Source organism: Heloderma suspectum, chromosome 7 (genome assembly GCF_057233095.1).
Source record: "Heloderma suspectum isolate Gila_16-S chromosome 7, 16-S_ref, whole genome shotgun sequence".
Lineage (NCBI taxonomy): Eukaryota > Metazoa > Chordata > Lepidosauria > Squamata > Helodermatidae > Heloderma > Heloderma suspectum.
In genome coordinates, this window is record NC_139464.1 from 6,303,962 (window position 1) to 6,328,382 (window position 24,421).

General features: G+C 47.5%; 2 protein-coding genes across 3 annotated transcripts in view; one reads left to right on the top strand and one right to left on the bottom strand.

Annotated features, from left to right (window-relative positions):
- Positions 1 to 18,604, bottom strand: part of LOC146339306 (uncharacterized) — a 30,716-nt gene extending 12,112 nt beyond the window's left edge. Inside the window, exons 1-6 of the mRNA XM_084809031.1 lie at positions 18,038 to 18,604; positions 11,478 to 11,661; positions 7,433 to 7,465; positions 5,798 to 5,908; positions 1,824 to 2,013; positions 1,067 to 1,267 (exon numbers count right to left, since the gene is read on the bottom strand). Coding sequence (XP_084665157.1) covers positions 1,067 to 1,267; positions 1,824 to 2,013; positions 5,798 to 5,908; positions 7,433 to 7,465; positions 11,478 to 11,635 — 693 coding nt within the window. The 5' untranslated portion in view covers positions 11,636 to 11,661; positions 18,038 to 18,604. The remainder of the gene's footprint in view (positions 1 to 1,066; positions 1,268 to 1,823; positions 2,014 to 5,797; positions 5,909 to 7,432; positions 7,466 to 11,477; positions 11,662 to 18,037) is intronic.
- The window catches only part of SLC35B4 (solute carrier family 35 member B4), a 31,710-nt gene continuing 25,647 nt past the window's right edge, over positions 18,359 to 24,421 (top strand). The window contains exon 1 of one of the 2 annotated variants that reach the window (XM_084809034.1): positions 18,359 to 18,513. In XM_084809034.1, the coding sequence (XP_084665160.1) occupies positions 18,437 to 18,513 (77 nt within the window). In that variant the 5' untranslated portion in view covers positions 18,359 to 18,436. Of the gene's footprint in view, positions 18,583 to 24,421 lie in introns of both variants that reach the window. The other variant, XM_084809033.1, reaches the window with a different exon arrangement.

Consider the following 24,421-nt stretch of genomic DNA (forward strand, 5'->3'; position numbering starts at 1 on the left):
CATGGGTGAACCTTGCAACCCAGGGCTCACCAGTGCCTAAATGACACTAAGCCTTCACCCCAGCAGAACCAGAAGCGAACAGGTGCATTGTATGCCCCAATGGAGGGGGAAATTTTGAAGAGAAAAAGGGGAGTGGGGAGTTAAGCCTCAAACCATCTTCTCAATATGGTATCTAGGAAATATCCCTCTCCCTTTTCCTTCCATCACTTCTTCCCCCACCCCCCACTCTTGGTTCCGCCCCTGTACCCACAGCTACCTGAAATGTCAGGAAAGCATTTCCACATACAGTGCATAATTAACTTCTGGAACTCACTGCCTCAAGATGTGGTGAAGACCACTGGTTCAGTGGTCTTTAAAACAGGATTAGCTATCAGTGGCTAATAGGCATGATAGCTAAATGGAAACGCCACACACCACCAACTCCATAATTCCTTCTATTTCTGATGTTCAGAGGTGCGTGCTATTCCTTTTGTAAGCCAAAACTGCGCCATCCACAAGCAAGAGGGAGGTATCAGCAGGTTTGGAGAAAATGCAAGGTTTACAGAAGTACAAAAAATCATTAGGGGAGGGGACCCTTAAAGTAGCAGGGGGTGGAACATGAAGAAAGAAGCCCAGTTATGACTGAGCATGCTCAGAGGCCATGGAAAACTGACTGATTGTTGTTATGAAGAGGGAATGGAATCGTATGTTGTTTAGAGGAGGAAAACTGAAGTGGATGTCAAAGGATAGCCACTGACACCTTGGATAAGGTAGAAGACAGGACACCCTGGAGAAGATGCTGATGCTAGGGAAAGTGGGAGGCCAAAGGAAGAGGGGCCGACCAAGGGCAAGGTGGATGGATGATATTCTGGAGGTGACGGACTCGACCTTGGGGGAGCTGGGGGTGGCGACGGCCGACAGGAAGCTCTGGCGTGGGCTGGTCCACGAAGTCACGAAGAGTCGGAAGCGACTGACCGAATAAACAACAACCAACTCCATTGCCACTACATCACAAGCTCCAGCCAAATGAGAAAGCAGTGCTTTATCCACTTCTTGGTCAACATTTTACGATAGGCTCGCGCCTTACCTTGAGTGTGAGATGCTTCAGCCTACAGAGCCCTCTGAGCACATGCAGAGCCTCTGGCAGGCCACCAATGTCATTGTAGGGTGCACCTAGGACGCTGAGCGACAGTGAAGATGCGAGCGGCAGCAGGATGGAAATGCGGTTCTTCCGCATGTAGAGCTCGCAGAGCTGAGGGAGGTTCTGCACACCTTCCAGAGACCGCAACTTTAAAAAATGACAGCATGCCAAAAAAGCAAAAGAGGAAAGAAGGGTTAATAATCCCCTTCCCCCACACCGCGATCTTGACGGGTTCCTCTCCCCATGCGGCAATAAGGCTTGAAAACAAAACTTCCCATTGAGGCTGCAGGCCAGAACTGAAGGCTCCACAGGCTGGATCCGGCCTATAGGCTGCCGATTCCTGACCCGTGCTCTACACCAGGTGACTTTCGGGGGGCAATTTCCCCACATGGAACCCAGCTGGAAGCACCCCCCTGCCAAATTTGCAGCTGAAGCTGAGTGGTGGGGCACCGCTGTCTTTTGGCAGCAAATCCCCAACTTATTTTCCTTTACTCAAGGAAAAACAAACCCCTTTTCGCTGCCGTGACCCCAAATTTCAGTGACAAAGTTGGTGGTGGCAGAGGGAGGGCAGTGGGGGGGGTTGCAAAAAAGGCGGGGGGGGCACCACATGTGGCCCATGGGCCATGTGTTGCCCATCCCTGCTCTACACCCTCCTCCCTGTAGCCACCCTATTTGGAAATCCCCAGCACACAGAAGAAAGTACCTTGTTGGAAGACAAATGAAGTTGCTTGAGGTTATTCAGGAGAGGGATGTCAGTGAGAGTCCTCAGTTGGTTGTGAGACATGTGCAGGATGGACAGGTGGGGGAAGTTTCCCAGCTCCTTCGTCTCTCTGAGTCGGTTATAACTAAGGTCAAGTACCACAAGGCTGGGCAGAACCCCAGGGCCGCCCACACTGTGATCCCAGGTTGAAAACAAACAAACGTGTATTAAACATGCTGCTGATAACCTGAAGATAGGGAAAGGGTCATGTCCCCCACCTCCTGGGTGAATACACTGTTGTTTACTTGCATTCAAACATCCAAAATGTTTTTTTTTTTTTAATTAAATATTTATTAGAAATGAAGCACATCAAGAAAGAAATACAACCAATAGATGTCTTCTATATCAGATCATATATCTTCATTGCCTAAAGGCTTGAACAGAAAAAAGTCCTACAAATCCCAGCACTCCCCAGCCAGACATGCTAGCTGAGGAAAGCTGGGAATTGTCAGACTGTTTTCTGTCTAAACATACATAGGATTGCGCCCCAAGGCAATGAATTGTCCACACTCAAATATCTTATCCTAAAACGTTATTGTATTGATCCATCCATAGCTAACACAGCTCATTGTTGGCCTAACATGCATAAAGAATTTAATGATGATGATAATGATGATGTCTAAGTTGCCAAGATATTTTATTCTCCTTTCCCTATATCAGATAGATATGTTAACTTTCCACTAGCTTAGAATGTTTATTTCATTTATTTTTGAATTGCCTCTCCACACAATGTTTGGACATCATGGTAAGCCAGAATTCATTAAAATTCTGGAATGCTGTGAGTCAGGCAGCGTGCTAGTGCCTGCGTCTCCATTCCTCCTGCCAGGAGAAATGGCTAAACAAACCAGTTGAGCACGACATCCGAACCAGGACCTCGGGCTTGCCGCTCCCCTGCAAAAACCAGAGTCGTGTGCCGACAACAAGCCGTAGCTTACGAACATACCCTGGTTTACATAAACCAAAAACCAACATGGTCATGTGCTGTCTTTTTAATGGAAAGAGGCACAGAATTGCAATTGATGTAAAAAAAAAAAAAGGCTGGTTCTGTGCACGTGTGCCTTGAAAATGCTGTAATGGTGGGGTAACAGTTTTCCTCTGCAGATCCATTGCCTTCCCAAGGGAAGGGGGCATAAGTTAAAGGCAGCTTTCTTCAGCTTGTGTGCTGGTGGTGAGCAAGATAATTTTAGACCCTTCACTTACTAAGTCTTGGGGGGGGGGGCTTCAGATAGCTAAAGTAATGTGGAAAGCTTTGCACCTTGGAGAGCTCCTTTAGAGTTCTGACTGGTTCTGACTGCAACCCGGAATGGATCTACCGCCCCACTGACCTTGGAGCTGCAAGCCTCCACTGGTAATACACATAACTAAGTCACACAACTAACATTTCTTCCCCCCCCCCCCCCGTCCAGCCCTAGCTACACCCTTGCCTAAGCTGCTTCACCAGGACTTATGGCTTCATTAGGGTCCCAGCTCTGCCTCCCTCCACCCACTTTTCTCAGGATCCCTTGGAGGCTAGCTAGTGTCATCATACCCAGATCTTATTCTAAGTGTGAGAGCATTTTATCCAGGGTTTTGTGGCCTTTATTTATTTGTTTGTTTGTTTATTTCATTTCATTTCTATACTGCCCAATAGCCAAAGCAATCTGAGTGGTTCACAAAAATTAAAACCAAAAAGCCAGGATAAAACAATATGAAATATGAAAGCGTTAAAACCACAATATAACAATACAACCAGAATAAAACCTAGCAGCGATGCAGAGATTTAAAATACAGATTTAGAACACCAAGGCTAAAAGACTAGGAAGTTAAAATGCTAAAATACTGGGAGAATAAAAAGGTCTTCACCTGGCGCTGGAAGGAGTACAATGTAGGCGAACCTCTCTAGGGAGCTCATTCCACAGCCGGGGTGTCACAGCAGAAAAGGCCCCCTTCCTGGTGGTAGCCACTTCCTTTGGCAGGGGCTCATGGAGAAGGGCTGCTGAGGATGATCTTAGGGTCCGGGCAGGCACATGTGGGAGGGGGGTGATCCTTCAGATAACCTGGCCCCAAGCCGTTAATACCAGCACTTTGAATTGGTCCCGGAAATGGACTGGCAGCCAGTGCAGCTGGAAATGTATTTACACACACTAACAGGTTAATTAATACTCATAGCAGCAGAATAAGGATAAGTCATCTCTGCCCACTACCTATGACACCTTGGTCCATCTTAGTTCCCAGTGAGGCATGCCACCTGATGATTCCTAGCGATCAACAGTCTTTGGTTGCCAGGCCAACCCATACTAATCACTCTGCTGACAGAAATCCTGAAGTCAAGAATCTCATCGTTGGAAGGGATCATCACGAGCAACTCCAAATCTCATTACAGTACGTTTTGGAGGAAGGGGCCTCGCCTGATGGTAAAGCACATGATCACTATCAGCCTTTCCAGTACCCTCCAGATGCGTTGGACTGCAATTCCCATAATTCCCAGCTACCACTGCCAATGGCCATGCTGTCTGGGAATTATGGGAGTTGAAAACTGTCCAGAAACTTCAGCTGGTCCAAAAAGGGGCAACAAGATTGTTATTGAGGATTGGACAATGTGATCATATTACGCTAGTGCATTACAATCTGCACTGGTTGTCAGTCCATTTCCGGGCCCAACTCAAAGTACTGGTATTAACTTACAAAGCCCTAAATGGCTTGGGGCCAGGTTACCTGAAGGATCATATCCTTCTCTCTCTCTCTCTCTCTATCTCCAGGTACCCCCACCGAATGAGCTGAGGTGGGTGGCTACTAAGGAGAGGGCCTTTTCAGTGGTGGCAGCCGCACTGTGGAATGACCACCCCAGAGAGGCTCACCTGGTGCCTACACTGTAGTCTTTTCATCACCAGGTGATGTCCTTTTTATTTTCCCAGGCTTTTCAGCCCTTCAGTTTTAAAAATGATGTTAGGGCGCAATCCTATGCATGTTTAGACAGAAAAAAGTCCTACAACTCCCAGCATTCCCCAGCCTGCATGGGAGCTGTAGGACTTTTTTTCTGTCTAAACTTGCATAGGATTGTGCCATTAGTGCAGTTTTAGACCTTTGCTGTACTGCTGGCTTTTCTCTTGGTTGCTACTTTGGTTTTATTCTGTTTTAAATGTATGTTTTTATATTATGTTTCACAATGTTATTGTATTTTGTGGTTTTAAGCTTAGTCTTATAAACCTCCCAGAGAGTTTCGGCTAATGGGCGGTATAGAAATGTAATGAATAAAAATAAATCAGCAGTGAGGGGGGAGAGACAAGTGTTTTGAAACAGCGCCGCCCCCCCAACTCTTTTCTTTTTTGCCTTCATCTGTTGCATGGTCGTGGCACTGCTCTCAGTGGCTGGAGGCCACCATTTCCCCCTCCGCCCCACAACATGAGTCCCCTCAGAATGAGGCTACATCACCTCGTAGCACAGTTACAAGGGTGTGCGTTTTTTGGTGGAAAATGGAGGCAACTAGCTACTAAGGGAAGTGCCACAGTTGTCACCGCTAAAAATAAGGTCCCTTTTTGGCAAAATGGCCAAAATCCCCCCCATTTCAACTCCCCCGCCAGTGAAATGGGGGGGGGGGCATTTTGGCTCAAACCTAGTGTGTACAAAACTCCAGGTTCAATCCCTGGCATTGCTAGTTAAAAGGATCTGAGGGAGTAGGGCCTCATCTTGACACCTTGGAGAGCCACTGCAAGGCTGAGCAGGAAATATTTGCCTAGACTGGCCAAGGGACTGACTCAGTACAAGATGATTTTCTATGAGATACCAGCAAAGAGAATAAATCTCCAAATGTTATGCTGTGCTCATGATGGCTCTTGCTCCAGGGCAAGACGGAGAATCTCCTCTCTCGTTACAGGCCTTTAATTTCCCACACACACACACACACACACACACAATCCCATCCATCAAGTCACACTCACGTGCCTAAAGCATTAAGTGAGGCATCTAACTCTGCGAGGTTCTCGAAAGGGAAAAGCGCTCCGGGCGGAAGCTCTTCGAGTTCATTTAAAGAGATGTCAAGTTTCACAATCCTGAGGGATGAACGAGGAGAGGGGGAAGGAGAAAGAGAGAGATTCAAAACTAATACCAATCGTTCCTTCCTATTGTCTCTGCGTATTGACGACCACCGTCATTTCTTCAGTGTTTGGCCGATGGTGTCATCCTGGAGTTGGACAAGTAGCAACCCAAAAAGGCAGCCGACGGTCTTGGTGACTGCAGACTGAAATATTTAAACCAGGTATCGGTCCAAAAACAGCCATGGCGAAAAAAACAATGGCCATCTGAAGACATGACAAAGTTGACACGGAGGGACACCTGAAGCTAGTTGAACGTACGACTGCTTGAGGAATTTGATCTCGACACTTTCCCAGTGGTGTTGCGGCAAATTTTGAAGGGCAGGTGCCAGTCCCCCCGTAGCCACACCCCCAAGAGCATCCATAAATTCAGGCAGCTGTATTGATCCATATCAGCAAACCAGTTCTGGCACTTTTCATCTCCACCAGGAGCAGATCTTTTGTAGACCAGGTGGGTCTTCATGGCCTCTTCAAGACCCAGCTGCCCCCAAATATTTTTTATTACAACAATCAGGATTACTCACAAAAATATATTGTTGCTGGGCAAATGCATAGCCCCACAGCTACTGTGGGGATTGCAGCTCAGTGGGAACATGAAAGCGGGGCGGAGGGGCAGAGCAGATGACATAATCCCCACTAAGGAAAAGGTCTCGGTGCTTCAACCCTGTGAGCCCTGCCTCCACTACACCACTGCAAATCCCAATATGAATGGACCTGATCCCTCTGGACTAACAGGCAGACTGGAATGTACTTATGTACTGGATTTGCTACTTGTGTGCAGGTCATTTTCATATCAAAGCAGGAGTGAAGGCACTCTTTCAGCTTTGCCTGCAACCTTACATCTCCTTCGTCTGACATCCACACATTGAGTGCAGTTGGCTGCAAAGAGCACCCAAACGACTGGTCCCATGTAGGGGCGCCACACGACAGGGACACCTGCGCAACTGGGTTTATATGTTCAGATGTTGGGGTTCTTCTTCCAGAACTTACATCTGACGTAAGGCAGAAGGCGGGTGGGTGGAGCTTTTAAGAAGGGGTTCTGATGGAGATATTCTCACTAGACCTTCTTTAAAAAGATTTTGAGCACCATCCACTGTAGAATTCTCCTGCGCAATCCCCTTGGAATGAATGCGCTGGTCTAACTTAAGTTCCATTCACTTTAATGGGTCTACTTTAAGTAGGACTAACTTTGGATACAACCCAATGGAAGCTACTGTACCTTTGCTCAGTTCCCACATTCACTGGGTTTTGCACAAGGGAAATTGCCGATGCGGCGTGCTGTTTGCAACCTCACTAGATTCTGACAGCAGTGCCCTTCCATGATGGTTCAGGAACCACAAGAGGCCCACACACATTCGGGATTGCCCCGGCACCTCTCTGTTCTCAAAGTAAGCACTGGTGCGATGTTCAGGCAGATGAACCCTAGGACCTATCAGTGTAGAAATTACACACTGGCTGAAGTGTCCTATGTTTCCTCCTTACCGTTCGGGAAATTCCGTCTTTGGGAACGACTGTCTAGAACAGAAAAAAGGAAGAAGATGTCTGTAAGCATCGGTGGTGTAGTGATAAATGTGTAGTGATAAATGTGTCATCATGACTGAGCCACACCCCCCAAGGAGAGTCCAAACATGCAGGCAGCTGTGCAGATCCACATCAACAAACCAGTTCTAGCAGTTTTCATCTTCACCAGCAGCAGATTTTTGCAAAACTAATGGCTCTGAGCTACTGAGTTTGATACCAGAAAAATGGCAGTCAGGTGTGAACCAGCACAGAGTCCTACATGCTGTCTGTAGCACACACAGACCTGCATGGCCCTGCACATTGGGCATTTCACTGTGGCCATGCTAAAAGAGTTTTCTTCTTGCACACAGCATAATGGTATTAGGGAATGAGATCTCACAGCTGCATGACCTTATCTTTGAGATAAGCAAGTTGTTTCACTCTCCTGTGAGAAACTGGAGGTGAGGTCCTCCTTCTCCTGAGGGGAGGGATTTGTTTCCCAGCCTGTGTTTCTCATGACAGGCTGTGGAACTGAGGAGAGACCCCTATAAAATCCAGCAGGATTTGCTCTTTGCTCTCACTTTGGGAGTAGGAAGGGCACCCGCCTGCCCAGAGACTGTGGGCCCTTGGAACGGCATCACATTGCATCCAGGGAATCAATGCAACACCCATTGAGGGGATTGTGATCTCCAGTGCAGGTGTGTGTGTAAGTGTTCTGTTGCATTTATTCTTTATGGGCTTCTCCACAGCAGGCTTTTTATCATGCAACTTTACTGGGGCTTCTGCTTCTGTATTCATTACAGGATTAAGATCAGCCCTTTTCATGCACTTCTGTTCCCCCCCCCCCGGGAGTTCCTTTATCTGCAAGCTCTATCTATTTCATTATACAGCCACTAGATGGCGCTGTGTTATAGCACCACTTCATCTTTTCACTGAGAAATTCAACTTGTGTTAATTAAATAGCTCATTGTCCGTGATCTTAAAAAAAAAAAAAAACGGGATAAAGTTCAGAAAGCACAGGAGAGGCCCTAGAGCTTGACAACATCATGTAAAGGACCCACAAACTTCCATGAGTAACCAATCTCAACTGCAGGATAAAAGACCTCATGTAGAGAGGCTCTATATCTGCATCAATATTACAGCTGTATATTCAATAAACTGTATGCCATTCTTTTACACAAGTGGTATTGTTTCATCTTGGTAACCCCAGAATCTGTTCTGACAGGGCCCTGAGTGGATTAGGCCTCCAGACTGAGACACAAGACCAAGCCGCTCCCAAAATACTTTGCATTACAACAGGGAACACTGTATTATTTCTGTGAAAATCCATTCCCTGCATAGCCACTGTGAGGGTCACAGCTAAGCTCAGAGGGAACAGGGAACTCGGGGGGGGGGCAGTTTTCCTGCTAATCAAAAAGTGCCAGTGCTGCGTCCCTGTGACCCCTGGGTCCACTACACCACTGGCAACCATCCCCATGGCTCTTGCACAGTATTTGGAATTGGCTTTTGGAACAGCAGTGAAGATCCAGACTGCCCAATATAAGTCTCATGTCCACCAACTGATCAGCTGGTTAGGGGCAGGCCACGTACTGTGGAAAGTAATGTAGAATGGTGGTAGTGGTTTTCCTAGGGGGTGTCTCCACGAGCTATTTCCTGCAAGTTTGCTGTATTTGGAGGCTGTTTGGGGCACATGACATTGTGGCCATCCCACAGCCACCCCGGAGTTTTGTACCGAAAAAACGGTTTTTCAGAGACTACTTTTAGTCCAGTTGTTTTCCTTAATTTGGCTTGTCTGCACTTCTGTTGCAGTGTGCACCAACCCTCCACGTTTACTCTGGCATATGGCCCTGCCCAAGGGTGTGTCTTTTACCTGGCCGTGACCTCACTGACCCCAGTCAAGGGGTGTTTCCCCAAGGTTTTCCCCACCTGCGTTCCCCCGACGCTTCTGCCATTTCACAGCTGGCCATCAGAGTTCTAAGCTACCTCACAGTATTTACTTCACCTTGCCTACCACTAAACTCTGGTGGCCATCTCCACAAAGTATAGGTGTGCTCCGGGCAGCCTCTAACTGTTTTTAAAAAGTAAAGTATAAAAGCGAAAGGTCAAAATAGCGCATTAGCACTACATCGTGAACCCGAAGTAAGCGCTCTAGGTTCACCAACCACAGCTGCCTGTGGACTGTAAATTGTATGGATCTTGGACGTTCAAAGTTGTTACTGCGTCAGGGGCTAAGGCTTACCCTGCTAAAAATGCTGTGGGGTGAGGAATACATACACTCGGTGAGATTGCAGTTCCCGAGGTAGTTACTGGGGAACCCACAATGGCTCATTTAAAAGATATCCCTATTGCACTATAGCGAAATAGTGCATTTGAATGGGAGTAGCTATATCCCTATAGCACTATCGTGAAATAGCACATTTGAATAGGAGTAGCTATACCTGCTATTGCACTACTGTGGTTTTAGAGGGACAGTACTAAAAAAAATGGGGGGGAATCTGGTATAGGTTGCAGAGGCAGGTGCTAACAGACACAGGCCAGAGAAAGCGGAAAGGGCAGAACAAGGCGAGATTGGGAGGGAGGGAACAGGTTCTCTAGGTGATGACATGGATGAGACTCCACCCAGTAGCCACCCAAACAATTTGCAGTAAACTGCCGTGCGACCTGCCGAGAGCCCCAGGCCAGCTTTGGGATAATCCAGGCTTTCAAGTCCCATGTCCCCAGACAGAGCAGATTCAGCTCCAGTAAAAACTGCAGCAAAATGGAGAGCAAAGTAAACCCGTCGCCGTGGAGATCCCCCCTGGATTGTGGAACTCCTTTCCTAGAGGGGCTCATCAGGTATGTTTCATCCCATCAAGGCTTTTTCAGCGTCGAGCAAAAATGCTAGATGTTTTCTCAGGCTTTTGCATGAGGTTTAAGCTAGACTGAACAACAGTACTAGTACTATTCCAAATTGCTGTCATTCCAAATAGCTGGTTTCAACATGAAATGTTTTCAGTTGAAATGTTTTTTATATGCTGACCTGTGATCTTTATATTTTCCTTCGTAAGCTGCCTTGAGCATCTCTAGGTGGCCTACACATTCAGATGTAAATATAAATACAACATGTAAATGAAAGCACCTGGTGGACAGAAAGGTTAAGCAACCCTTTCCCTTCCACCCTGTTCCACTGGACAATGGCCCAGCCAGAGGATGCCTTGCAACAGGAAGGGTCCATCAAGCTAGCACTGCACATGGCTGGAGTCAGTGGAATGTAATGTGAAGTCTGGCCCTTGAGCGTCCTCCAGACATTACATTTTTTAGGTGTACATGTAGGGCCAAAGCAGACACTACATGGGAGATGCATGTAACAGTACAGAGACTTTTTGTTTAATGACAACAGCTGGGGTGTGGGTGTCCTTTGCCTTCCGACCATCGCTCAGTTCAAAATGGCCCTCCCCCAAGCTGCCCTTTTTCATTTTGTTTTACCTGTGGGGAAGAAACATATATTTTCCTCCACAGGTGAAAAAGCAACTCAGGGAGGAGGATTTTGAACCGGAAAATGATGAGAGGTGAACAGGTTAAGCACTTTTTGCCTGCCTGCTCTTCCTTTGCTCAGACTCACAGCTGAATGTTGGAAAAATGCAACGTGATTACAACAGAAACAGGTCCTTAAGAGAAGAATGTCTAGATGCTCTGAGACAAATGAGTAATAACTGTGTATTTATCCTATTATAAACAGACTGCCTTTATTTTAAAGAAAGTACGTAGGAGAAGCCATGCTGGGTTAGGCCAAAGATCTTTCTAATGCAGCCTTGGCTTTCTTTGGGTTAGAAACGAACAAACACAAAAAACAAACCAAATACGCAAGTTGCAGTCCAACACATCTGAAGGGCACAAGACCCTAAGATTTTTTTAAGTACATCCCTGAAAAGGTTGACTGCAAACATGACAACCAGGTACGTGAAAACATATTTATTCTGCATATACCGTTTTCATCCATCCCACACCAAGGGCAGTATAGACTGCCTTGCGTCTGTTCGTCCTTTACCTGGGGTTCACAGATCCAAACTCAAAGGCAAATGCTAATTGCTTAAGCTGGGACCTCTTCACGCAGAGAGAATAATAAGGTCCAGATCTTTCCACATTCCAGACAAGGGGAAGGGTGTCTACCTCCACAATCCGGTCTTCAACGAACTGACGGTTCATCTTTTGAGAATGAGTGGAGCTGGCACCTTCCGGAAAGATTAAAAACGTGTGTGCTGTTATTTAAGTTGTACTATACATCACAGAGGGGGAAAGAATTTGACACAGGGTTGCCGTTTTGGTTGGCAACCCTGTGTTTCTTAGACCATGGAGATCTGCTCTTCACAGAGCTGACTCCAGGTCTGAGGATCCTTCCCCAGAAAAGTGCCCACTGGCTAGGCTTACTTGGCACTGTCAATGGTATGCAGCCTCCATTTTAATTCCCCACAATGCCCAGGCATTATGGGAAATTAAAATGGCGCTACGGGGCGGGCAGGGCAGGCATAAGAGACGGACCCTGCTGCAGCACTGTAGCCCCAGCTGCTGCCTGAGGGAGGATGCCATATAGTGATGCCACTCCGGAGTCCGATTGTGATTTAGGCCAGGGGTGGGCCACTTCGGGGGGCATGGGGGCTGCACTCCAGCTGCTGTGCTGCTGAATTCGGCGGTGGTTTGTCACTGATTTTCGGTGTCAAACTACAGTGGTGGAGGGGAAGGGGCTGCATGTGGCTTGCATGATGCCCAACAGTTTTAGACGTTGATTAGGAAAGTTCTAGAAAAGCCGGATCATGTTGCACTCAAATTCCTCAAAGTTGCAGTTGGCAGGAGTGACTGAAACTTGGGTCAGAAAAGCCAATTAAAGCCTTTGCTTTCAGCAGGGGGTCAGGGAACCTGGACGAAACTGCCCTGCGATGCCACCACAGCAGCCTAGTGCTCAGGCATAGCTAAGGGAAAGGAGCTCGAAACATGCAGTGGGTAATTCGACATGAAAGCTTTGACAGCCACTCAGCAAGAGTTCACACCCTTGCTTGTGATCTTTTATTTCAGACATGTTGAATTCAAAATGCCCAGGGGAGCTTCTCCCTATACTTTAAGTGCAGTACCATTAATGCTAAAACAAGGGAAATAACCTCCGTACATTACCACTGCCTTAGAGTTTCATGATCCAGGAACTAGAAGAGAGAGAGAAACCATCCTGATCATTTTCGTTGCCCTTTTCTGCACCTTTTCCAGCTTTACAATATCTCTTTTTTGGTGTTGTGACCAGAATTATACACGGTATTCCAAGTGTGGTCACAGCATAGATTTGTGTAAGGGCAGTATGACATTGACAGTTTTATTGTCAAGTCCTTTCCTAATTATGCCTTACATGCAGTTTGCCTTTTTTAGAGCAGCCACACATTGGGTTGACATCTTCATGGAGCTGTCCACCACAATCCCAAGGTCCCTTCCTTGGGCGGTCACCGCTAGCTCAGATCCCATCAGGCTATACTTGAAGTTGGGATTTTTTGCCCCAACGTGCATCACTTTACACTTGCTTACACTGAACCACATTTGCCATTTGGATGCCCATTCTCCCAGTCTGGAGAGATCCTTTTGGAGCTCCTCACAATCCCTTTTTGTCTTGACCACCCTGAGTAATTTGGTGTCATCAGCAAACTTGGCCACTTCGCTGCTCATCCTAATCCCAGATTGGGACCCCACTATTTACATCCCTCCATTGGGAGAATTTACCATTTATTCCTACTCTCTGCTTTTTGTTCTTTAACCAGTTACTGTTCCATAAGAGGATCTGTCCTCTTATTCCATGACTGCTAAATTTGCTCTGGGGTCTTTGGTAAGGGGCTTTGTCAAAAGCTTTTTGGAAGTCCAAGCAAGCAATGTCTACCGGATCACCCCTGTCTACATGTTTACTGACACTCTCAAAGAGCTCTAAAAGGTTAGTGAGACAGGACTTACCTTTGCGGAAGCCGTGTTGATTCTTTTTCAGCAGGGCTTGTCCTTCTATATGCTTACTAATTTTATCTTTAATAATGCTTTCAACCAATTTACCCAGAACAAACGTTAAGCTAACCAGCTTGTAATTTCCCAGTTCCCCACTGGATCCCTACTTAAAAACTGATGTTACATAGAATCATAGAATAGTTGGGTTGGAAGGGGCCTACAAGGCCATCAAGTCCAACCCCCTGCTCAATGCAGGAATCCAAGACAAAGCATCCCTGACAAGTGGCTGTCCAGCCTCGTCTTGAATGCCTCCAGTGTGGGAGAGCCCACCGCCTCCCTAGGTAATGGGTTCCACTGTCGTATTGCTCTAACAGTCAGGAAGTTTTTCCTGATGTTCAGCCGGAATCTGGCTTCCTGTCACTTGAGCCCATTGTTCCATGTCCTGCATTCTGGGATGATCGAGAAGAGATCCTGGCCTTCTTCTCTGTGACAACCTTTCAAGTACTTGAACAGCGCTATCCTATCTCCCTCAGTCTTCTCTTCTCAAGGCTAAACATCCCCAGTTCCTTCAGTCTCTCCTCATAGGGGTTTGTTTCCAGTCCCCTGATCACTGGCTATTACATTGGCTATCTTCCAGTCTTCTGGTATAGAGGCTGATCTTAGGGACATGTTGCATATTTTGGTTAGAAGATCAGCAATTTTATCTTTGAGTTCTTTGACAACTCTAGGATGGATACCATCTCAGCCAAGTGATTTATTAATTTCAGTTTATTTATACGGTTGAGAACTTCATTTTTGTCTCCACTGTCTGCCTCAGTTCCTCAGACTCCGTTCCTGAAAACATCAGTTCCGGCACAGGTATCTGTCCTATATCTTCTGCAGTGAAGACCGATGAGAAGAATTCATTTTCTGAAGGAAGACTTCTTTTTTCTAATAGCTCCACTGACATTGCTCGTTAACCAGGCCGGTGACCCCTTGGACTTGGTGCTACCTTTCCTAACCTGTGGCATACATTTTAGCTGAGCTTCTATTATTGTGGTTTTGAGTAATCCCCATGCATTTTAAAGGGATTAAACCCCCTTGACTCCCCCTTTCAACTTCCTTTTCACCAGTCCCCTCATCTTAGAGAAGCTTCTTCTTTGGAAGTCAAATGTGACTGTGCTGGACTTCTTTGGCAATTTCTCACTTAAATATATATATTAAATCTGATAGCACTGTGGTCACTGCTTCCAATTGGTTCAAGATGGTTCAACATCTCGTACTAAGTCCTGGGCGATACCATTTAGGATAAAATCCAGGGTTGCCTCCCCTCTGGTTCCATGACCAACTGTTGTAGGGCACAGTTGTTCAGGGAATCGAGAAATGTAACGTCTTTGCCAGGACTGGAACATGCATTTATCCAGTCAATGTGGGGGTAACTGAAATCACCGATTATTACAACACTTCCTTGTTTGGAAGCCTCCCTGATTTTGTTTTCCATCTCAAGGTCACCCTGAGCATTCTGGTCTGGGGGATGACAGCACGGTCCTAGTACTAAATTAGTTTTGGAGCCCGGTATTGTCACCCACAGTGCTTCTGTGGAAGAGCCCGCCCCTTTTAGGTGTTCTAGTCTGCTCAAGACTATGGCCTCTTTGACGTACAGAGCCCTAACACCCCTTGGCACAAGCCCGTGGATACAATCTCATGTACTCACTCCAAACCTTCCAGATGTCCAGATCTAAAGACATTCAAGAAATTGCTGAACACTTACATAGGTTCTGGCTGCCTGTTTGTCTGAGATCCCACATTGTCACTGAATCACGGCAAGGGATTCTAACGGGACAAATGCAGAGGGACAATGGCGCTGCTGCACTACTTCAAACAACGCTGACATGTGCCAGCGCTTTATAAAATAAGAACTTACTCCCCCTTTTCCATCCTTGTTGTTTTTAATTCCATAGAAAACAGTTCAAAGGAAGCAATTAGTTCAGTGGCTTTCTGCCAGTAGCAGGCCAGGGGGTGGCCCATTCATTAAAGAGAGGTGCACTTTTAACACGAGGGAGGTGAGGAGGGACAAGCAGAGCTTGGGGTTATTAATGTCCAGGAGAGGGGAGAGATCAAGCATTCTGACCACGAGAGTTGCTGTTTAAGAAGTCCTGGGCATGCTGAAACTCTCCCAAAAGTAACTCTGTCCTTTGTTCTCCGCCAATGGGCTGTGAGACGTTTTAATAACGCAAAGCACAGAGCTCGCCAGACGGGAGCTGCCCTGAACTCTCCTTCCACTGCCAGTATTCTGCTTGCCATCCCAGGCAACACAAGCGGCTGCAGAGGGATGGGCCCACCGCTCAGCAGCAAGCGCCTGCCTGGCCTGCAGGAAGTCCACCGCATCTCCGGTTCAAAGGGCGAAGTGGCAGGTGACGGCAAAAGCCCCTTTCTTCCTGCGACCCCTAGAGAGCCACTGCCAGTCAAAACAGACTGGATGGACAAATAGTCTGACGCAGTGTAAGGCAGCTTTGTGGAATCTATGGGAAGGATCTGTAGGGAGGTGTCTGGCTGCTAGCACTAATTATGTTGCTCTAGCAGAAACCAAGCAATGTCGATAGTGCTTACTGGCGCAACAGGACACCCGGAAACCCATCACGCTAGCTAGTGATATTGACGTTGCGCGAGCGCTGGTTTCCACTAGCGCAACGTCCATGGTGCTGGCGGCCGGACCCCACGGGATACTTCCCCAGCTGCAGAAACGGGCGTGCACACCCCCACTTCTCCAATTTCAAATGTTCTGGCTGATGCATCGTCCAGCTTCTCCCACTTGAACCTGCCTGGATATTAAAATCCTGGTCGCATAGCAGATTGTTTGATCTATGGGATTTGCTACCACAAGATGGGGTGATGGCCACCAATTTAGATGGCTTTCAAAGGGAATTAGACAGATCCACAGAGGCTGAGTCCATCAATGGCTACTGGCCATGAGGGCGATATGGTACCTCCAGGATGAGCGGAAGTATGCCTCTCGGTACCAGTCACAGGAGAAGGCACTGTTCTGTTTGTGGGCTTTCCAGCAGCATCTCTTTAGCCTTTTAGTCAAAACCTGAAAACATTTCTATTCAAACAGGCTATGAATAACTCTTCTGCTGCTATTGTTAATTATTTCAATTGCTGCTTTTTAAGGTTGATAGTTTATTTTATTCTGGTTTTAATATTTAAGGCCTTAACGTTGTAGGATTATTCCTTAATGTATCATATGTTAAACGTATATCACAGAATCATACAATAGTAGGGTTGGAAGGGGCCTACAAGGCCATCAAGTCCAACCCCTTGCTCAATGCAGGAATCCAAGTCAGAGCATCCCTGACAGATAGCTGTCCAGCCTCGATAAACCATCTAAAGCCATTAAATATATGTTGTATATTTAATGCGTTCGTATATTTTTGGTAAGCTGCTCTAGGTACTTATTGGTAGGAGAGCAGGATATAAATATTACATCAAATAACAATAACGATCATAATATACAGAGTTTTGTGAATGATAGATCAAACCAGGGGTGCTTCCAGACAGAGGGCTCCCAGCACTACCAATGAGAAGGCGTTTTGCAGCAATTCCATTTTTTTCCTTTAATGGAATTTCTTGCGGTAAGGAAAAAGACGGAAGGAGTGGTGGGGAAACATGGGTTACAAGTGGAAGACATCATTGGCTGGGCCCCCCATAAAATTCCATGAACGAGGCAGGGCATCTAGAAGTATCACAGGTAGCCATGTTGCTCAATTAGAACAAAATTCATAGGGATTAACAACACAGCCTTACTCAAAACCATCTTGTCTCCTTGTTTAACTTCATTTTTAAAAAATCCACCCTGAAGAGGAGCCTTGTGACTGAATAGCCTTGATGCCTTATTTTTTACTGTTGCTACTTGGGAATAAGTCACACTGAAGTCATTAGGGCTTACTCCTGAGTAAGGCTGCACAACTGCAATTGTATATGCTCCACTGAAGCATATAGAAAGTGGCACTTACAATAAGTAAGCAGCACTTACTTCTGAGTAAACATGCATAGATTCAGGGTTCATGCCTACAATCCTGTGTAGTCTTACTTGGAAGTAAGCCACCTTGAAGACAGAGGGGCTTACTTTTGAGTAAGTATGCACAGACTTAGGTTCCCTGTGATGCTTTATAAGAGAGAAAAAAAAGCAGAGCCATTGAAAATGAAATCAAGGAGACCTGAGTAAGCCATTTGCTAACTTAAACCCCTTTGACTTCAGTGGATCTACTCTAAGTGTCACTAAATCTGGATTCAACTCAATATTAACTTAAAAGGCAGCAAATCTATATGCCCTTACCCGGATGTATGCCCCAATTCAACACAGTAGGACTATCTTCTGAGTAAACCTACAGAGGATCAGGCTAAGACTAGGAGTAGTTTGCGGCAGAGCCAAATGCGTGGCAAAGTTGTTGTACGAATGCCAGGTTGTACAATCTCAATCTCTGAATTGCTTTTGTGTACATTAAATGAAGGAGCAAAATCCCAGAGTTCGCAACTTTGCTCAGCAACAAAAAATAAAGGGAGTGACGAAAAGAGAATTATTATTAATTCTTATTATCATTAATTCTTATTAGCTTATTCTTCTTCTTATCATTTTTTTTTTAATTATTATTCTTATTTTACCTGCTGCAGCCAACGCCCCTTCCACGGACGAGGGCTTAGCGACCGGCCCCGCGGCTTTGTTACGGCAAGCGACCAGTCCCTAGGGAGAAGTCAGCCTCCGAGATCAAAGCGGCGGAACTACAACTCCCAAAAGCCCTTCGGAGAACGCGTCCGCGAGGAGACCGGGGGGGGGGGGCTCGGCGAGAGGCGGACACGTGTACCGAGAGGCGGTGGCGGCGCGGAGCTTTCTGGGAGTCGTGGTCCACGCCGTGCCGGAGAGCCATAGGACGGCACGGGGGAAAGGAGGCCGAAGAACTACCGCGGCGGGCGGAGGGGACCAGCAGAGGAAGAGGCGGCGGCGGCGGCCGGTGCCGGCTGTGCCCGGGCTGCGCGCTGGGAGGCGCCGGCGGCGGAGGCAGGATGCGCCCCGCGCTGGCGGCGGGGCTGGTCTTCGGCGGGTGCTGCAGCAACGTGGTGTTCCTGGAGCTCTTGGTCAGGTGCGTGCTGGCGGGCGGCGCCGGGATCTGCCCTGCGCCGGGGGAGGGTGCGGACGCACACCTGGGCAGGTGAGGGTGCCCGGGTGCGCCCTGCGCGCGGAGGGCGCGGGAGGGGAGGGGCGGGCTGGGGCCCGCGCACGTCCTGCCCGCGCGGCAGGCCCAGGTCCGGGCTGCCGGGGTCTGGGCCAGCGGCTCCGCGGGAACGTCGGCCCCGTGCGCGGCCGCTGCGAAAAGGGCAGCCTCCGCGTCAGGCCGAAGCGGGGAAGGGACCGCAAATGAGACTGCCCACGTTGTGCTGCCCGTCCGCGGGCAGGCAGGAAGGCCTGGCGCGCTGCGGCCCCTGGGGTCGCGCGGAGCCGGGCGCGGCTGGACCTCAGCGACAGATGCAGGTCTGTGGCGCGACCCCAGCTGGGATGCTGTGCACGGTGCTGGCCGCCGCGGCGCAAAAAGGGGCGCTGCGGAGTTGGAGGAAGGTGCAGGAAAGGGCGAGTGAAATGATCGAGGGGCCGGAGCAGCTCCCCTGCCAGGAGGGAAGGCTGCAACGGCTGGGATTGTTTAGCTTGGAAAAGGGAGGGTAAGGGGAGACATGATGGAAGAGACATCTTTCTCCCTCCCTCCTAAGACTAGAACCCAGTGGGGCCATCCCACGAAGCTGACTGGCGGGAGATTCCGGGCAGATAAAAGGAAAGACTTATTCGCAGAGCGCGTAATCATAGAATCATAGAATAGCAGGGTTGGAAGGGGCCCACAAGGCCATCGAGTCCAACCCCCTGCTCAATGCAGGAATCCAAGTCAGAGCATCCCTGACAGATGGCTGTCCAGCCTCGTCTTGAAGGCCTCCAGTGTGGGAGAGCCCACCCCCTCCCCAGGTAATTGGTTCCATTGTCGTATTGCTCTAACAGTCAGGACGTTTTTCCTGATGTTCAGCCAGAATCTGGCTTCCTGTAACTTGAGCCCATTATTCTGTGTCCTGCACTCTGGGATGATCAAGAAGAGATCCTGGCCTTCTTCTCTGTGACAACCTTTCAAGTAAACTGTGGAATTCACTTACACAAGATGTAGTAATGACTTAAAAGGGGGTTGGACAAATTCTTGAAGGAAAAGGCAATCAGTGGCTACTGATCTTGATGGCTGTGTGCTACCTCCAGTATTAGAGGCAGTGAGCCTGTGTGCACCATTTGCTGGGGAATATGGGCGGGGGGTGCTGTTGCGCTCATGCCCTGCTTGTGGGTTCCTGGTCAACAGCTGGTTGGCTACTGAGTGAACAGAATGCTGGATTAGATGGACCCTTGGTCTGACCCAGCGTGGCCTTCTTATGTTCTTATGAGATTGCTGTAATACGGTGGTTTCCGAAGACACCAAAGCATAGCAAGCTGTACTTGAGGAGGAGTGGGTGGAGACAAGGGAGGGATACGGGCAGTTGACTATGTCGAGCTCTGCTTGATGGGGACTATGGAACAGGTGAATCTGTAAAAGCGCACCTGAGGGTGAAGGCAGAGATAACGTTTTAACTGTTCTGGGAGCAGGTTGAATGCACAGATCCACCACATATGGATTTCTACATCTGCACATCTTGCCCCTTTATAGGAGGGGCTGGATCTGGGGTGGACTTGGCCCGTGTTCGTGCACAGTGTAGGCCCTAGGAAAGGAGAGATGGGTACCAGGTTGAGTGGGTGTGCTGTTATTAGCCAGCCTTCAGGTCAGGGTTTGGTACTGAAAACACCTTGCTTGTTTGGTGGATGACCTATTTTGAGAGGGAGATGGGCTGGGGAGTGTGACCTCATTGACTCTTGGACCTCCCTGTTGCTTTCAGTTCGCTTAGCATGGCAACTTTGGGGGCCCTTTGGCTAGGCTAGGAGTTGGAGGCATCGCCTTTTGGTGGTAACTCTGGCAGGTTCCCTGTGGCTGTGTTGCTGCTCAGGGGAATACTGCAAGGTTTCATCTCTTGTGTCCCATGCTTTTTGAAACATCTACATTCGGGATGGGCAACTTGTGGCCTTCCAGGTGCTTTTGGCCTACAATTCCCATCAGGCCTCGCCAGCATAGCCAATGGTGAGGGGTCATGGGAATTATAAGCCAAAACATCTGGAGAGCCACATACTCCCTACCACTGGGAGAAGTTGCTGGGAGATTTGGATCACTTGGAGATGTGCGTCTGCTGATGACAGAGGTGCCTTTTGTCAACTTAGGTCTGGTTTTGTCAGCTGCGGCGACACCATGAGCAGCGCGACCTCTGATACATGTGCCCACATAACCTCCTAAAAAAAGACATTGTAGAGCTGGAAAAAGTGCAGAAAAGGGCAACTGAAATGATCAAGGGACTGGGGCATCTCCCCTGTGAGGGAAGGTTACAACAGCTGGGATTGTTTAGCTTGGAGAAAAAGAGGGGTCAGGGGAGACATGATAGAGGTCTACGAAATGATGCCTGGTGTGGAGAATGTGGATAGGGAGGCATTTTTCTCCCTCTCTCAAAGTACTAGAACTCAGAGTCATCCTATGAAGCTGATTGGTGGGAGATTCAGGACAGATAAAGGGAAGGGCTTCTTCACAGAGCGCAGAGTTAAACTATGGAATTTGCTACCACGGGATGCAGTGATGGCCACCCATTTGGATGCTTTAAAAGGTGGTTGGACAAATTCCTGGAGGAAAAGGCTATCGATGGCTACTAGGCCTGATGGCTATGTGCTACCTCCAGGACCATGGCAGTGAGCCTATGTATACCAGTTGCTGGGGAACATGGGTGGGAGGGTGCTGTTGTGCTCGTGTCCTGTTTGTGGGTTCCTGGTTGACTGCTGGTTGGTCACTGTGAACAGAGCGCTGGACTAGATGGACCCTTGGGCTGGTCCAGCAGGGCTCTTCCTGTGTCCTAGACTGCTGCAGTGCACTTTGCATGGAGCTGCCTTTGATGGTTGAGAACCGCCCAGAGAGCTTTGACTATTGGGTGGTATAGAGGTGTAATGAATGAATGGCATAGCAATACCCCAGACCATGGAACGGCCACCCCAGAGATTATTATAATGCCAGCTCTATTGCCATTTTAGGAAAATTGTCAATACAGTTTTATTCCAGCAAGCATTTGGATATTGAGTGGACTTTCCCCCCTCTTTCTGCTCACCTTTGTATTGGCTGCTGCTCATAGGTGTTTTTAATTTTGGTTTTATAAATTTAAGATTGTTCGTTTGTTCTTTAGTGTGCTGTAAGATGCCTTCAGGCCTCCTCAGCGGCATACGGAAAGGTATAAACTCTAAATAGTTCTAAAATCCATATTAGTGTAATACCTTAATTAGGCCAAGCAAAAGATCGCAAAAATGTACAAGCTTCACATTTCCAGATCTCTTCATCAAGCAAGATTTTAACTACAACAAAAAGACGTTTATAAGGTTGGCCTAATTAAGGTGCTAATGTGGATTTTTTTTCATATGGCCAACACCGCTACCTTTGCTTTTTAAATAAATAGTGTCTTGGGTTGTGTGCTACCAAGGAGATCAGAGGCGAGCAGATGTTTTCTTGCTCGGGTGAGTCTACTGGTACCCTAAAATTACAAGGAACCGGGCAAAGAAGGACAGAATGTAGACCACTGAACATTTCTGGTGGACCACCCACCTGGCACTTCCTGGCTGCTGGAATTCTCGCAAAGGATGCTAGAATGCTGGTTGGATGTTGGCATGGGGGGTACGTGGCTCAACAACACTACATGTGAGAAGGATCTTGGAATTGTTCTAGATCACAAGCTGAATGTGAGCCAACAATATGATATAGCTGCAAAAAAGGCAAATGCTATTTGGGGCTGCATTAATAGAAGCATAGCTTCCAAATCCCGGGAAGTACTAGTTCCCCTCTACTCAGCACTGGTTAGGCCTCATCTGGAGTACTGTGTCCAGTTCTGGGCACCACACTTTAAGAAGGATGCAGACAACCCGGAGAGGGTTCAGAGGAGGGCAACGAAGCTGATCAGGGGACTGGAAACAAAGCCCTATGAAGAGAGACTGAAAGAACTGGGCATGTTTAGCCTTGAGAAGAGAAGACTGAGGGGAGATAGGATAGTGCTCTCCAAGTACTTGAAAGGTTGTCCCAGAGAGGAAGGCCAGGATCTCTTCTCGATCATCCCAGAGTGCAGGACACAGAACAATGGGCTCAAGTTCCAGGAAACCAGATTCCGGCTGAACGTCAGGAGAAACTTCCTGACTGTTAGAGCACTATGGCAATGGAACCCATTACCTAAGGAGGTGGTGGGTGCTCGCATGCTGGAGACATTAAAGACGAGGCTGGACAGCCATCTGTCAGGGATGCTCTGACTTAGATTCCTGTACTGAGTAGGGGATTGGACTTGATGGTCTTATGGGCCCCTTCCAACCCTACTATTCTATGATTCTATGCTCAAGCGGCAGAACAATTCAACGGTGCTTAGGTGAGGGTGCCTACTTGGGATCACTTCACATGTATTAGTTATGCATTAGCTGTTAAGAGGTCTTGAGTATATACATTGGTGGAGGATGGAGATCCGGTTTTGGGGGGGCAACACAACTGATTATCGAGTATAGAAAGCTGCCCTATACTTGAAAAATGTTGTTGTTCTTGATGTTGTTTTTTAAGTGCTGCAGTGGGCTCTGGGGCTGTTCCAGGAAGGACCAGAGACAGCTTTGAAATGAAACTGATTATAGCACTTTATTTAAAAATGTACAGCAGATAGGCACAGAGCATGAGTATTCATCCAAACTCACGAGGTGAAAGAGTGAGACATCAGCAATCAGAGAAAACAAAAGAACATGATCCATAAATGGATCTCAAGGGAGGGGAAAATGGCAGAAGTGATCTTTATAGGCAAAAATAAAAAGCAGTGATTACATGGAAAAATAAGACAAACTAGGCAGTTATTAGGACAGCTGCACATTAGGGCAGTTTAAATGCAAGGATTATCAAGCACAAAATAAGCTACCGTTCAACTCTTATCAAACTGAACAATACCAGGAGAATGAAATATTGCATGTAAAGCTCTGTAAATGTCATTGCATGTAAATTTTGGCATGTAACGGTTATATTACACCTTAAAGTGATATAGGGTTAGGGTTTGTTTCTGCCCACGTGATTGTAAGCCTCCAAACTTGAGGCATATGATCATCCAATGCAGAGCAGGAGGCACAGTGGACGCCTCCCGCTCTGCATTTTCGCTAGGGGGGCCTTTTTGACCGTCTAGCTGGGGTATTGCAGAGGGGGAGGGGAGAGGCTGGGGAGGCCTCAGGATAGCGTGTATCTGGGCATCTCAGGTCTCCTCCCCACCCACTGAAACACCCCGTTTCCCCCTTCTCTGAGTGTGAGTTTCCGAACTCGGAGAGCCAGCCAGCGCAGTTCTTTCTGCACTGGCTGGGAGCGGGAGCGGGATTAGAGTGCAGATTCCCCCCTCCAAGGTCAGACCTCTGTCTCCGACTTCGGATCCAGGAATCCTCAAAGTAAGGTACGGGAGACATCTTCCCCAGCCTCATGAGCTGGGAACTTTTCAACTATTGTTGTCCATCGGATTTGTTTGGGTTATAAGGTCCGGGCAGTATGCCAGTCCAGAGGGCTGTTTACATATATCCCTTTCTCTCTCTCTCTCTCTCTCTCTCTTTTTCTTATTTCCTCTTTTTTTATATTAAGACATGATATGCTGTATAATAAAATTCCTGTTTCTGTGTGTATATATATATGCATACATTCATATACAGATTTAGAAATGACACTAAAATATAGATAGCATAAATTTTATTAGTGATTTGTTATTTGTTATTATCCTTTTTAATTTCCTTCCTTTTTATTATTACTATCATTACTATGAGACTTTGATTAGTAATATTTTTGGCTGGTTAAATTGTTAAGCTTTACTATTATATGTTAACTGAAGGGCAATATATGGTTATTGGAAATGAATTGT